The 16,760-nt window shown below is 35.7% G+C and overlaps 1 protein-coding gene across 2 annotated transcripts in view; it reads left to right on the top strand.

The window, feature by feature from the left end:
* The first annotated feature begins 7,451 nt into the window (after window positions 1-7,451).
* Window positions 7,452-16,760, top strand: part of LOC110441590 (dachshund homolog 1-like) — a 95,451-nt gene continuing 86,142 nt past the window's right edge. For both annotated transcript variants that reach the window (XM_021484782.1, XM_021484781.1), the window contains exon 1: window positions 7,452-8,266. In XM_021484782.1, the coding sequence (XP_021340457.1) occupies window positions 7,746-8,266 (521 nt within the window). In that variant the 5' untranslated portion in view covers window positions 7,452-7,745. The remainder of the gene's footprint in view (window positions 8,267-16,760) is intronic.

Here is a 16,760-nt window from a genome sequence, read left to right as displayed (position 1 = left end):
ATATAATACTGGATACAACTGACGGGGTCAGTCTTACACTCCCTGATATAATACTGGATACAACGACGTGCTGGTTTGAGGGTCACCCAGTAATTAACTGTATTTGGCTCTCAATGTTCCATCTTGCAATTTTTCTGGTTTTGTATAAAATGTCATCCTATGTCTTTGCTTAGAAAAATATTTTGTTATTATGTACTTCAAATCAATATGCATTCCGGAAAGGACGAACATTTTGTGTTAAATGAATTAAAGGGAGATATTAGGCAGTAGTGAGCGCCTGATAAGGCAGCTCATGCGAATTCCTCAATATTGTATTGATAAATGTATATGCCAATTGTTTTGATTGTATAAAATTGTATATCTACGACTGTAAAGCGCTTTAGAGTGGCTTATTCTAGCTAGATAGTGCGCTATATCAAATGTTGTAGATTTATATTTTATTTATATTTTATTAGCCAATTATTTAATGGTCACACTCTAACACTTAGATATGGAGAGCAGAGCCCTGATTTCGAACATTCTGGCGCAGTTGATAGCGCACTCGCCAGTCATTCAGATGGGATTCCATTCCCGATCGGACAAGAAAAGGTATCGAGTCACCTGCCCGATGACGTGGGTTTTATCCGGGTACTCCGGTTTTCTCCTACATGAGACCCCCTGCACGCTATCATCCAGTCAAGTAAAAGTTATAAACATAAAAACAGGATTGTTTCATAACTGTTGCAAAATAAAACAAGTTTTATTTTAAAAAAAAATGGTATCAAGTGGTTTTGTTTTACCTCCGTCTGATCGAGGTAAAAAGGAATTCGCCCGTTCTACATCAGATAATTTCACTTATTTACATTATCAAAATAAATGAAATAAGTTGAAATAGATATAGCTGGTAGCAGTTAGCAGTAAAAAATAAATAAGATATAAACAAATAAAGAAATCATAATTTTCCATATGTTTCTGATATTTATTTGTGGTACACATTTGTTTGTGACGATAACTTTACAGAACGAAAGGCTCAAGGTAATAAAGGACTGTTAAGTGGGATTAGGCACAAGTAAGTAGCACGTATCCTCACAAGCTGTCACTTATCCTTACAGACGAACACAAGGGAAGTGTGCAATTAGCCCTTACTACTGTGAGGATGGGTAAGTGTTATCACAACGAAATCAAAATTTAAAAAGATATGTATTGTGTCCCGGTCTGCACTGTCTTTGTAACGAGTGAGTGCATCATGTAGGTCTACGATTATAGTTTAAGTCTGTAAGATGTAAATATTATCTCTCGTTTGCCTTACATTGAAGTTTCAAGTCACATGGTGTGGAGATCGATAGCGATGGAAAATTAGGTAGTCTACACGGGTTAAGTTGCTTAGCAACGTCAAAATGTATATTATATTAAACATTTATTACTGCGCATCATAAGTCTAGGCGAGGCACAATGGGTACGCAAAGTCTTGATTAGGCCCTAAAGTCCAAGCGAGTCATAGTCTAGGTTAGGTCCTAAAGTCCAAGCGAGTTCTAGTCTAGGTTAGGCCCTAAAGTCCCAGCGCGTCCTAGTCTAGATTAGGCCCTAAAGTCCCAGCGAGTCCTAGTCTAGGTTAGGCCCTAAAGTCCAAGCGAGTCCTAGTCTAGATTAGGCCCTACTGTCCGAGCGAGTCCTAGTCTAGGTTAGACCAAAAAGTCCAAGCGAGTCCTAGTCTAGGTTAGGCCCTAAAGTCCCAGCGAGTCCTAGTCTAGGTTAGGCCCTAAAGTCCAAGCGAGTCCTAGTCTAGGTTAGGCCCTAAAGTCCCAGCGAGTCCTAGTCTAGGTTAGGCCCTAAAGTCCAAGCGAGTTCTAGTCTAGATTAGGCCCTAAAGTCCAAGCGAGTCCTAGTCTAGATTAGGCCCGAAAGTCCAAGCGAGTTCTAGTCTAGGTAAGGCCCTAAAGTCCCAGCGAGTCCTAGTCTGGGTTAGGCCCTAAAGTCCCAGCGCGTCCTAGTCTAGATTAGGCCCTAAAGTCCCAGCGAGTCCTAGTCTAGATTAGGCCCTAAAGTCCAAGCGAGTCCTAGTCTAGGTTAGGCCAAAAACTCCAAGCGAGTCCTAGTCTAGGTTGAGCCCTAAAGTCCAAGCGAGTCCTAGTCTAGGTTAGGCCCTAAAGTCCAAGCGATTCCTAGTCTAGATTAGGCCCTAAAGTCCAAGCGAGTCCTAGTCTAGATTAGGCCAAAAAGTCCAAGCGAGTCCTAGTCTAGGTTAGGCCCTAAAGTCCCAGCGCGTCCTATTCTAGGTTAGGCCCTAAAGTCCAAACTAGTCCTAGCCTAGATTAGGCCCTAAAGTCCAAGCGAGTCCTAGTCTAGATTAGGCCAAAAAGTCCAAGCGAGTCCTAGTCTAGGTTAGGCCAAAAAGTCCAAGCGAGTCCTAGTCTAGGTTAGGCCTTAAAGTCCAAGCGAGTCCTAGTCTAGGTTAGGCCAAAAAGTCCAAGCGGTCCTAGTTTAGGTTAGGCAACGATTAAAGCAATGGCCTAAGAGGTATTAGGTTAGGCCCAATGTGTAGTCAAAGTTGATGCTTTGTATAAAAAAACACATTACTAATATAGTTATCATCAAGTGGTCGTTTAATTAAAATTGATATATTTCTGCATATGCATCAAAATTCATTTCAAAATCTATAAAATAAGATTACATCTACAATATTATGTTTTATAATTATATACATTATAATGTTTACAATTAAATGTATCATATTATGTCTAAATTATATATGAAATTATTTCTATGAATAGATATGATACAACTTAATGGATTATATGTAATATTATGTTGATAATTATTTCTGTTTACAAACGACATCTCTTTGCAAATTTCCCCACAAAATCAGAAAAAAATAAACTCAAAATGTACGTAACGAAAAAAAGCACTTTAATTATTACACGCTACATCAATTGTGAATAACGCTAATTGTGAATAAAAAGTTCTATGGAAATGACGTTTATTTCTATGAAGCATACATATGATTAACGTGCCACCTACATTATAAGTCTCTGTTAATGACAAGGGTATGTTACAGTACTTATATTACACCCGTTACCAGTTTACTGCGCTGGTCATAGTATATTGATGGTGGGAACCATAAAAAAAATACAATAATTATGAATAATATTTACATGCTATGAAATTTCTTTGAATTATAAATTCTGACGAAGGAGAAACTGCTATGCAAGTTTATTGTGGTATAATAAGCCGTGTATATACTACACCGGTAGTGGATTTCCTCATTAGAGAACGTCCTGTATATATCAAAGATTCCACACAATTATTGTACACATATAACAATACGTACATGTATATATTCTATCTTGTAAATGAAATAACAGGTTTTCCTGTATTCTGTTATTTGCCGGTGATTTGCGGTTTCTGACTGAAAACTTGGGAGTCTTATCAAATGGACACATGCATGGTATATATCCTGATCTTTAGTAAGTGTTGAGATACCACGTACAACGAACAATATACAGCCCGCCAGTAAACAAACACCAAATACATATGTGCACTTAAATTGAACACGGAAAATAGATTGTTTTGTTCAATTCTCACTTATCAAGATTGTATGACGCTCTGCGTTCACAGATATAAACAACGTGTTTGAATTATTTTTGTGTTTACATGCTAAGGTATAATTTTAACAATGTGAAATCTGATGGTAATTAAATAATCAGATGACACGTTTAGATTTATAAAGAGCATTAAATGATCAGGTGAAGTGTTTACGTTAATTTAATTGAACTAATTCAACCATTTGCAATACACCTGTATACACCACCGTTTCATAAAAAAGAACATGAAAAAACAACTAATTGTCTTGATAGTATGATGCCTCCTTCAAATCAAACACGGACAAAGTATTGGGAAACTTACTAGCTGTCCTCAGCTTTTAGGTGATACTGCCAGTCATTTCTGCTAATCAGCAAAAACATTGGAAACACATATATAAATATGGCCGATAGACATATAAGTTTTTAGCAGCTTTGAGAAATCTAGAAAGTCTGTTTAGTTTCTATATATTTGCCATTTAAATGAATTTAACAATTTGAACATAGATTGTCGTATTTCATTGTGAAAAAACCCTCAAACAATAGTAAAATGTATTTACAATTGCTCGGCTACATTACCTATATAACACTTTAGGTGAACTAGTGTTGCATTCCTAGATATTCTCATCCATCTGCCTGTATCTATAGTGGAATTGCGCGGAGATAGTCTTAATTTTGCACTTGTTCAATAAACCTCTAAACCCAGACAGTCTTGATACCTATGTATTAGATGATGTTGATTATTTGTTGTTGGATTTTGTTTTTAAAGCAAATTCTGTCATAACTCTAGATATTCTTTTATAACTCGACAATAACACCAGTCCACTAAACTACAGATATAATATTATATGAGGTCAGGGAATAAAAAACATACAATAAATTTGATTTTGATGATGAAATGCCGGAGTATAGCTGCGGTTACTGCTTCATATCATAAAATACAGTGTGATTACCAGCAGGGAAAGTTATACAGGCTACACATGGTGGTAAGGCCAGATACCTACTCATGTTGTGTGTATTAAAATATATATCTGCAATCGATATACCATTGTAAGTAAACAGTTTTAATGGAATTATATCAATGGCACATATACTGACTAAATATGTCACAGAGGTTCTGTAGAAATCATGGCACATCGGAGCTGTCATTGTAGTAACCAATCATTATAAATCAGAGTTAGGGAGCATCGCTGCAGCACGTGACACGGTGACAGTGTATACTATACCATAAATAGGGGAGGAGGTAAAATACGGGAGAGGGAGGTGTGCGTATGTTACACCTCAATAACCCCGCCCCCCACTGGCAGTGTGCCCCAGTTTATTACATCACCACACACACATCCATATCTACGTAACACTAAGACAGCGGAATAAATTACGCTGACACGTAAATTGGCGGTAAAACTCTCGCGCGCCTGATGTAATAAACAAGTAAGGGACTCTGTGGTGATGTCCCCTTATTCTGCCATAAGTGTCACGTGCTGTCTGTGTTAGCATCCTGATAAGGAGATGTCATCGCATTTTATTTCTTCCAATATATCCTCGTTGTTATCGTCAAGCCTGTCAATCAGCCCTGGACACATCCCTTACCTTCGCTGCGTGCTACGTGGAATCGAGCGAAATCAATTACCAGGACGAGATAGCGTCCGTTATCGGCCTTCTTGCTTACATTTCTCATATCAAAATGACATATAGCATCGACTCATACGCGCTACATCTATCAATCAAATATTTATATTTTTAATTGAATTATGTTTTTTTTATTGTTATGTTTGACTGAAATATTTTTATGACATTTCAATTTATTTGCACAAGAAAGTATAGTTTTACTTTGATTTTTACAGAGCACTAATATATAGGTGTCTGCTTTTTGATACCGATTAAAAAATGGCAATTTAAATGAAAAAACGTCTATTTTTTGCTTTTCTATTTTTTAAAATATTTCACATTAAGAAAAAAATGTCACACAGAAAATCACAGTTTTAGTTAATAAAAGAATAAATAAAACGTAGATTAATAACTGTCATAAAACAATCAAATTCATTTGAATTCATTGCGGTGTATGATTTCGCTCATCTTCAGAGATAACATCACCTCGAACTTCCCACAGATTGTAGCAGGAAAATAAAATATGGTCACAAATATGGAGTCCATTAACAGGTCGTTGTAGAGACAACAGATCCTATGAAGTTGGACCATGCCAAATCTCCGCTTCCGATTGACACACACAAAATGAGATTAAATTTCACAATTCTCAGCCCGCCTATCATTCGGAATAAAGGCCCTCACGACAATTCAGTAATTTTATCTGTTATTTGGTCATGAATGTCTGTGCCTTCATCTGTTGTTGGACATTATATTGACCTTGTTTATATTCACAAAGGAACGCCGAAGGAGGGGTCATGGTTTCAGCTGACCCTAATATTACGTCACAGCTGATAGTTACAATCGCGTGCGGTTTAATACCGTATATACGGACCAATTAGAAGGCCGTCGTCGCCTCGAACTTATAAGAAGGAATTAAGATAACATCACAGATTATTTGCTCAAATCAAATTAAATATTTGTTACATGTAGAAACGACCAGACTTCGATATAATATCGAGATAAGTGTGAATATTAAGATCACATATTGTAACTCAGCTATTTCTCTGTTTTGACTTCAATCTTTAAAAATCTTGGAGAATATATAAATTAAAGACATACCAATGAATAAGGGATAAAAAGATAAATTTTGAGAAAATATTTTTTTAATATTATAAATAAATAAAGATCCAATTGTTTTACATTAAGTTAGAGATATCAATTTGTAGATATCAATTTATATAAATCCAGTTATAGATATCAATTTATAGATCTGAATAATTTTATGTGATGCGAACCGAATGCCCCCTCCTCCTCCTCCTCCTCCTAACTCACACAAACACCAATGATACAGCATATCATAACTAGGCAGGAAAAAACGGCAGAAAACCTATCTCCGACGCGAGCGTTTCCACCATGTCCGTTTTTAGTTTCCTCATTTGATTAGCTATTTTTGATGTTTGATTGTTATTTTATGCGTTTGTTATTCTAAGTTAATTAACCCGACTCTACTGCACATAAAAAGGACTAACCACCCAGCCAACAAAGCCAGAGAATGGGCCAAAACTCGAGTTTCTAACCAATTTCAAACAATCAAACGAAGGGTTATTAGATTGTGCACGCATTTCATCATTTTCATTCGTTCAGTGTATCGGTGGTGTGGTTGTGTTTATATTCTATCAAAGCCACACATACACACATGGACAATTGATTACAGATAAAGAGAATCTTTGAAAACTAGAAAAACAATCTTTGATGTACTAAGAGGCGAAACGCTGACAGAACGGGAACATCTAGCTAAATGTTAGCGTATCCGCACTCGTATGGAAAATAATTAAATTAGGGTCATCAATTAATTTATCTCTCTTGTCAAGGAAAATAAGAATGATATATCTGTACCAATCATGTTTCTGGCCGAGCCATTTAATTTTTCACACTCGCTGGTCATTGTCTATGAATTCAGCCATCGATTGTAACAAGTCACTTTCCATCGATTTTAGAAAATTATTCACTGAAGCATAACGTATTTAGGAGTAAGAATAATCGATATTTGTAGAATCCAATTTTGTAAAAAATATTTATGTTAAATTTCATTTTTCCTGTGTTAAACGTGTATGTTTTTAACTCCGCCCGCACTGAAGTCTTCAGACGTATCACAAAACACCCCCTTGTAATGTATCTGACATCTATCACATGTTCGTATACACATGTCATAGGCCCTGTCAGAGCGTGTGTGCAATACCCCGTGTTTACGTTGTAAAATAGTTCCGGTGTGATCATGCGCAGTGGTACGCTCTCAGGCCCCGATTAGGCACATAACAGCCTAAGTAGCGAGGTTGTATTTATCTTACAAAAACACGCTTATAGGAATAATATCTGTGTGCAGGGCTATTATTGTGTCGCCACGGTTAGAGCCTTTACGATTGATTCGGTTGAGGTAATAATAGGTGAACATTTCCATTCGGTTGGGATCAGTACATTGAAGTGACAGAACTGTTGAATTGCAACTCCAGAATATAATTTTCCATTGACGGATATAGATCTACATTTGTAAAGAGAAAGCAGCAATATTTATCTACTAGTAGTCGATAGTAGGAGGTGTACATGCATACTATCGGCTCAGACTACATGGAGTCTCCATTAGGACACCTTAAAGGCGATCCCTACCCCTCACCCCCTCGGGCCCACTCCAGCCCAGGACCTACCCCCGGGACGATCAGCCTCACACACGGGATGATTCCGACGGTAAATCACAACAATAGTTTACTTAGTAAACTTCACAAGGCGACGACATACAGCTCACCACCGCCAATAGCGTGTAACCCGGACAACAATATTTGTAAATTAATTGAATATAGAAGTGCTAAAGTTGCAGCATTTGTGGTTGACGGCCGGGAACTTATCTGCCTGCCCCAGGCTTTTGAACTTTTCCTGAAACATCTTGTGGGAGGACTTCACACAGTCTACACCAAACTCAAAAGACTGGACATCCTGCCCGTGGTCTGCAATGTGGAACAGGTGCGAATTCTCCGGGGGTTGGGCTCCATCCAGCCCGGGGTGAACCGATGTAAGCTCATCTCGTGTAAGGAGTTTGACATCCTCTATGAAGACTGCACAAATTCAAAGTAAGTGGAAACTAATTTGAAAAAGTTACAATTTTTTTAATAGACCAGATTTGAAAACTTGCAGAAGGGCCAGTTTGATATTCTTTATTGGGTTACTTTACTTTTCATTTATCTTCTATCATTTTTTTGCATGTACTTTGTAAAATTGTTATACTTAATTATTGTGTTGATTATATTTTCTATATAGATTATTGCAACTGTAGTCGATTTTGCATGAATCACAGAGAAAAACATCCCCCGTCCTGTTGTTTTTGGTCACATCGTACCTGTTTACCCCCGATTGTCGTATGACGCACCCTACACAGTTGTAATGAATACCTACCTAAACCCCTCCCTAATATAATTGTCAGAAATGGAGAACACGACTTTGTCTTTGTTAAAAAGATCCTTTTAGCCGTTGTCTTCCAAACCTTTTGCCTTTAAAAATAACAAAGAAGTATATTTCATTGTCTCCAATCTAAATCTGTTTAAATGATTCGATCTATTCGCCATTTCCTCTACTAAATAAATACAAGAATTGATTATTATATCTTTGAACGAAAATAAAAATCTGTAAAACACTTCATATTTGTATATAATAAACACAGACACAATGAACAATGACGGAACAAACGTGGGACGCAAAGATTTCAGAAACACAAGCTCGATCAATTCTCCTATCTCGGCCAAAGTAAGGAACTCAAGATTTCAAAAACGACATTTCATAATGAATACATATTGTGGAGTATAATTATTACAACTCTGATATCGACCTGCTTCCCTCCTGTATTAGACGCCATTCAGTTTCTTGGTGCCACTCTAGCCGTAGACTTCCTCAGATCGACCTGGCGGCACATTGATAAAAGAATCAGAATACCTGTTCACACCTGGAACAATTTATTAGATTGATTTATTTTTATTCCACTGACATATTTCCTAACAAATTCCTTGTCCTTAAAAAAACAAGAATATTTATAAAAAAAGACTTAAATAAAATTATTATTTACAGGCAGAAAATATGTGTACCAAAACTCAATCAATAAATCCAGTAGCTCTGGAAATTTGCCATGCCGCAGATTTATAATTTTCAATAAAATATTTATAATTGTTGAGAGGTGCCAGTTAGTTTATTTCTTTTTCTCAGCCTTTGTTTGAAATGAAATTCATTTCAGTATAAAATCTTTAGAGTAATACATTTGATTATATTTTCTTGAAGTTATCAGTAAAACAAATAAAACCATTGCTATTAATCTGATAAAAGTTTGCCCAGATATTGGTTTGATACCACCTGATATGACCAAATAAAAGATAAATTTAACTCTAAACCGACGATAAACTACCCGACTGACGGCGTTGGGAATTGAAGTTGACACGTTCTTGTAAACTTGGCTAGTCTATCTATTTATTCCAGCGATAACAATTATCTGTCTACGAATTCAAATAGGGAGGCTTTTCATTGGAAGTGACAATTTACAGTATCCCAGTAGGAAGTCATGACTAAAACATGAAATTTGTACATCATATTAACTTGCAATTAGATTTGATGCACTTAAAGCTAGATAAATATTTTTTTATATATTAATAGGACAAAAATTGGTTTAAAGTATATATATCGCTAGAGTTTTGAAAATTAATTTCAAAAGAAATACAACTTAATTGTAAACAAGTCCCGATAACGATTAAATATATATAAAACATGGAAATTTAATAAGGTGTCATAGTATTATTTGTAATGCTTATAAAGAGTTGTATAACAAATAAAAGTCCATCATTAGCCAGACGTTTTATCACATCACCTGTTAAATTCTAAACTGAAAAACGGCGGCTCTTTTTATTATCCTAATTACAATTATATTAACTTGCATGTGTGATCTAAAGTCTGAGAGATTGTGACTGGGAGGGGGAGCCTGGGGTATTTGGGTGGGACTGATTTTGATGGACTTCCCTGCCAGGATGCGGAACACATCCTCGACTCCACTACATACACGTAATGACATGTGATACAGAAATCATATAGGAAATTTAATAAACGTCGAGACGGAGATGATGTTCGCGGATGTAGAAATGTAAGATGTGGAAATGAGGCATGTGTTTTTGGTTAGGTCTGCGTGTGTGAGGCGACATTACCAGAGTCGTACTAGGTTTCGCCAATAACTGAAAGTAAATTTAATAAGATTTGTTCAAGTTAAACTGACAAGAAATAATCAGTTTATCTTCTTAAAATGTACATTCTAGCTTTTGACATATCCTAAGTTTTATTGTGATAGTATGCTGTCGAAAGTTTTATTAGGCTTTTGTTTAAGTAATGCTTCTTGGTCGAGATTTCAGTTACCAGACAAACAATTTGTCCTGCTACCAGAGAAATAGCGGAGCCTATAGATGAAGGAGTTATATAAGGTCCGCACTGATATCTTGTTATCCCAAAATGAATTACTTCAGCACCATCTTCACTTCAATCTTATCTGTAAGGTATAAAATGGTTTAGTTGTCTAAGTCCAAATGTCAAAAATATATTTATTTTCTGATCGTCTTATTACAGAAATTCATGCAATCTGCCACTTGAAATGATAAAGCGATCTTCAGAATCGGATGTTTTCCTTCTCGACTTGCGACGCTTATTTGTTTATCTTAATCTCTCCTGGCTACAAAAACATATTCAATTGTTTGTCAGTGTATCCTTATCGTTTATTCAATGATAAATCCGAGATAATTATTGGGACAGATAAAAAGGTTAACGTGTGTTTTGTGTGTTCAGATCAAGGAAGGTATGGTTTAAGAATGATGTACACAACTAAGAATTTTCAATTGATAAAAATGATAAACACCAACAGATATAATTCGGGTTGGTACCGCAATGTTTCTGATGCCTGTCTAATTATTTTACGGTTGACTAGAGTTCACATTGTATTCATCCGCGGCGATAATGGGCGGGGTTAAGTACCCACTGGCTATCCGGATATTTCTATACGGTTTCCGATTCATCTTTATAAAAAAGCATCTTTTGAATGCGCTGTAGCTTTCAGTATGAACACGATGACAGAAGATTAAGAAATTCAGTAATAGAAATCGGAGAATGGATGTAGGGAAAACGGACCTCGTAAATTGCAAGTTTGTAGGGTTATTTTTGACAAATGAAATACGATCTGAAAGATGATTTGAAGAAATTATTCATTAATAAAAGAGAACAAGCGAATGGCCTGAGATATCGTTCTGTGTGTCTACTCCTCTTGTGAAATCCATTTCTGCCTTTGGTGGTCGGTGAACCACAGCCTCTGTGTTTATCACCGAATATCGTCTATCTCTACTACAATGTTGAAAGTGTCAACTCCTGTCAAATTTCTCCAATACAACCGTGAAATTGTCTAGAAATTAATGTAAGGATGGAATATAGATAAAACGATTATTTTACAAATATTCGTAGTGGTTTCTTTACAATTATGTTTCACTAAACGTTTGTCAAATCAAGTTTTGCCGAATTGATGCTAATGCCACAAGAAACGTTTAAACCTGATGAGAGCAGAAGGGACGTGTTGGGTCAAAGGTCAATTCCCTAGACGCCTTCTGTCACGTGGGCATTGTTTATCGACGAAGCAGTTTCAACCCGGTTTATTTCAAAACACACGTGTTCGTTTGAAGATCGATTCACTCCCAATAAAGCTTATATGGGTTTATAAATCATTAGAGAAAATGCGATGTTACATATCACACCATTTAAAATGAATACAAATTAATTGACAACATATTGTTGTAATTACAGTGTTCTACAACTATTTGAAAACAAATCAGAGTTTTTGTTAAAATCATTAATATTATATATATATGATATTAACTGTTGATGGTTTTGCTTGTAAATGTGAATTGGTTTGATAGGTAAATGACCGGTAGTAGTATGTATACGGATCATTGTTAGAAGTACTAATTCCACCCCTTTATTACCAATTATCTAAAAAATAAATTGTAGCTTTAGCTACGTCACAGAAACGGTCAATCAGTGCACTTGGTAGCCCCGATATCCTACCCGCTATTACACTTATTACAATTCCGATACAAACGGGTCAGGGCTCGACCCGTAATCAGTATTTGTTTTTGGTCAAAACAGGCAATTATACCAACCATTTATATTGAAACGCTAATGAATGGCATTGATTGAGTGAAAGTGGACGAAAAACAACTATTTACTGACAAATATCGAATTGATTCGCACCTGGGTACAAATGTTTCCAGTTCTCAAAACAAATACGCGGTGTATTTGCATTAGATTGATTTGTCCGAATTCATGCATATGACGGTTTGTTTACGTGTTTCTCTTTCAACAATAAGTAATTGGAAATATTATCAAGATATCGACGTTTTATTTCCTAAGCAAATATAGGAAAAGCTTTAGAAAATGTATAAACCGAAAGTAGACGCTCCGCTGGCTGATATCAACAAACTGCCACTTCCGATGACGCTACTCTGTTCCGGTTTTACAGCACGCGACAACCACAATTACTCCACCAAGCACAGAAATCGACACATTAAAATGATTTCCCTACCCCATGGTATATGTCTTAAAATTTCTAATAATTTTGTTTTTGTTTTGTGATCATAAAAAAATACGCACGTGCGTCAAGCATCTGCATATATATTTATCTACAGATTTACAAACTTTTTATAAATGACGCATTTTGTAAAATAATTTGATTTTGTTTCGCTGTGTGTTGATTTAGGCGAACATCCTTACATTATGTGTTCTGTTACCGAACTATTTGTCATCGCGGATGGTTTATCCCGCTTCCGAGTCATTGGCGCCCTTTGAAATGTTTTAGACCGAACAATAAAATCTCTGAAAACGTAACATCTAGTTCCTAATGTCAACATTTCAAAAGCTGACTTTTTATATTTCATTATATATGCCGTTTCAGAGCTAAAATTACCAACTGAAATGTTATGTTGGTAGGGAGACTGAAATGTTCGGCAGTAGCAGAGGTAATCCCTTTTCCGTCATTTTTTCACATTTTAAAAGGTGCATATTGCGCTTTAAGGTTTAGCTAAATCGTTTCGTAAGATGGACACTCTGATTTGTTTAATTTGTCGTGTATTTTTACACGAGTTTCAAATAGTCGCGTTATTGTCTAAAAACGTCATCGGTTTGTGAAGAGGCACCATTTTACCGTTGTGGCAGTTCGACTACAGAACAAAAGGTAGAGTCAGTACTTAATACATTTAGATATATGCATAGTCACAATACCTATTTATATGATAACGGGAAAGTGCTGATTACTTGGTAAGTCTTTACATGCCCTCAAAGAAAATCTTTTCGGCGACATGTGGAAATGATACAGGGGGATACGTCTATTACTGTTATCGGCCGTAAACAAAGGTGCTAGTCCGAATATATATCGGGTTTCCACAGATTTAAATTAAATTCCAGGTACAATAACAAAGCGTGATATTAATTGTTGGGCTAGTGGTCACATGTTTAGAATCCCGGCCACAATGGTTGTCGACCCGACGTTTTACTGGAGGAATCGATGAAGTTGTCATAATAACGGAATGATAAACTCCAATGTTAGGACTCGCTGATATGTCGGATACTTTTGTTTCCGGTATCAAAGCGTGTATTCATGTTAATGTTGATTCAATAAAAAATGAGAATTATAAAAGACTTGTTTTCAACATCAAATAGAAGTGCTACAAAAGATCTGTAAGTGGACGTGTGATTGTTAGAATAGGCACGACTGGCAGTGATGATTTGTAATCATACCGGACCCACTAATGTGTTGTCTGTGGCTGACTCCAATGGATTATTGAAACAGATAAAAAAAATGGGCATCGTTGATATTAAATTAAATATCTCAAATTATTCAACATTTTGTGGTTTTCTGATCTGAAGTCGATTTCTATGCTAGAAATTACAAATATCATGGTAGAAGGAAGCCTTCTCGTGTGTTCAACTGGAAAACTGAAGAAAAGAACTTAAAATGTATATGAATATGTTAATTACTTGCTTACATGACAATGTCTCAATGTATTTTAATTAATTTGCCCATTTGAAGTTTTTAAATTTATTGTATTTATTTCACACACAACAAAGTATCATTCAGAATGGGCCGTAAGACTTACACATGTATATAAGATCCTATATAAGATCCTTAGAAATAGATATATGTGTTTCTGTTCAGAATTTGTTTAAAATAGACAAATCAATATTCTTCTAAGTAGTTGTAAAATACAATGTAGAGGTTTATATAGCACTGTCAGGCTGGCTTTACACTGGAATAATAACACTGATTTATTATTATTACAATTTGATACTAAGTTTTAATTTGATCTTTTATTCAATTTTTTGGTCACTTCCTTTTACGAGTAGAAACATTTGTTTCTCTTGGTAGGTAATTTTCATAAGTGCAAGTAATTTATTTCAAAAGTGTTTATTTTCGATAGTGCTTGTTTGTGCATCTGTCACAATTAGCACCATTTGGTCAACTCGTTGCTAAGCGTCTAGTTATTTCAAAGAAAATTATATAGTTTTTGCAATAAAACCTACAAAACACGGGGGAGCAGCATAGTACATGCAAGAGAAAACCCAGTATGTTATGTAACTCGAGCAGTCAAGCATGTAGGTTCACCCAGTTCGTTTATAATTGCAGTTTTTCTACCATAAAACTTGCACAGAAAGATTTGCCCTGAATTGTAAGCATTAGAATACCAGTGGAGCTTACATGACAGAGCAAGGGTTTTGAAATGCACCATTAAATTTGAGATAGGAACCAGTTTGTTTTTGAAGCACCCTGTTATGGTAGTGCACCAGGGTTCTGATAGGTGGGTTCACTGAGCCGTCTGTTAACCAGCCTGGACCTTCCCTAGACACCTTTCTCCTTTATTGTGGTACTAGGAATATCTTCATCAAATGTTATAGATTGTTCCTCTCATCATTTCTCTCCTAAGAGATAGCTGGACCCTCGTGTTATCTCTGCCACACACTCATAAGACAAAACACAGTTTGTACAAAATATTATGATGAAGTTTTCTTTTTTTCTGGAGGTTGATAATTTAAAAGATAACAATAAAATATTCTTATTTAATTCAGATGTGTGAATATTGGAGATGTTTTTTGAAATCAAAATGCTAAACCATCTTATACTTTGAAATTTTGTTAAGTAAAAAAGAACTGATAATTTAAATATTTTTAATAAGTGATACTAAATACAAATGGTGAAATGCTACATTTTCTGTTAGTTCACCGGTTGTCATCACTTTATCAACAAATCTCAACAAGTTTTGTGTTTTATATTGTGACGGTTGCTGTATATTTAAAGTATTTTTATCAAGCTTAACTGTGTCCCTAATAAAACGATTTAGAAGTTTTGTACTTTTTAAATGCCTTTTATTTATTTCGATATAAAAACCCAGGTATAGAAAATTAAATTTACAAGTGTTTGATAGCCAAGTTCCCCTATATGGGCAATACTTGTGTTTGTTTGATTTTGGTAGTAAACTTTTATTACACTCTGCATAAATAAATAAAATTTTGTAGGAGACAATTAAAAGAAATAGACACCTTTTATTGAACCGAGTTCTGTACATTTATTGTGGAGCAAATGGATTTAAAACTATTTGTATCTTTGTACAACAGTCTCAAATGAAATAAAACCATATTGTTAATTTTATGGCGCCCTAACTTTATTTGACCAGCACCATCTGTCCGAGGGAGTTAAAAGCTATACTTTGGGGATGCTAGCTTGACAAATTAGCAGTACTTATCTGTTTGATAGTATTTAGTATTCTGGAGTTCTGAAATAAAAATACTCTTAACCAACCTCACCGGCTTTCAAATCCCAAAGATAAATAGTTTTACATTGAATTTGAAGTATTAGACAAACAAACCCCACTGAGGCTACAATTATCAAAATATGCATAAATCAAATGATCTTGGGGCAAGTTAGGGTTAAGGGTGCCCTTTTGTAGTTTGGCTCTGGCATATAAACTAGTGTCTTTGTCGTAAATCAAGATTAGGTTATGACCGGTGTACAGTTTCCTTAGATGATAAAATACCTCACCAAATACTTACAACACAACAATTCAATAATTATCATTCTGTTACCCTGACAACAAAAACAATTAACCCTCCCCATTTTGAAAAAGTAGACAAATGTTATCACTGAATGCTAGAACACTTGAATTCATTACATTTCTCAGGAAAGGAAATGTAACAGGAATACTGAGAAAGTATCTCTTATTTTATGACTTTATGATCCCCCTAAACTGTTTCAGTGGCATTTATGCCACAGTATGAAACATAAAGTCTGCATAAAGCCCCTCCCTAATCGGGTCTTGTCACCAATTAGCCTGGCCCTAATCAGCCACTTGGAGAATCCACCAAACTATGGACACATGGTCTTAATTCTGGCTATCCAACCCCGCTACACCAAACAGAAATAATGGTACAATGATAATATTTATCTGATTTTCTTTGTTGTGTCCTATCTAGGGGCAGGTCCGGAGTGGGGATATGATATGGATTTTATTTATC

The sequence above is a fragment of the Mizuhopecten yessoensis genome, unplaced genomic scaffold (genome assembly GCF_002113885.1).
Source record: "Mizuhopecten yessoensis strain PY_sf001 unplaced genomic scaffold, ASM211388v2 scaffold716047, whole genome shotgun sequence".
NCBI classification, from domain to species: domain Eukaryota; kingdom Metazoa; phylum Mollusca; class Bivalvia; order Pectinida; family Pectinidae; genus Mizuhopecten; species Mizuhopecten yessoensis.
Note: the sequence above shows the minus strand (reverse complement) of the source record. Positions and strands in the feature narration are given on the sequence as shown.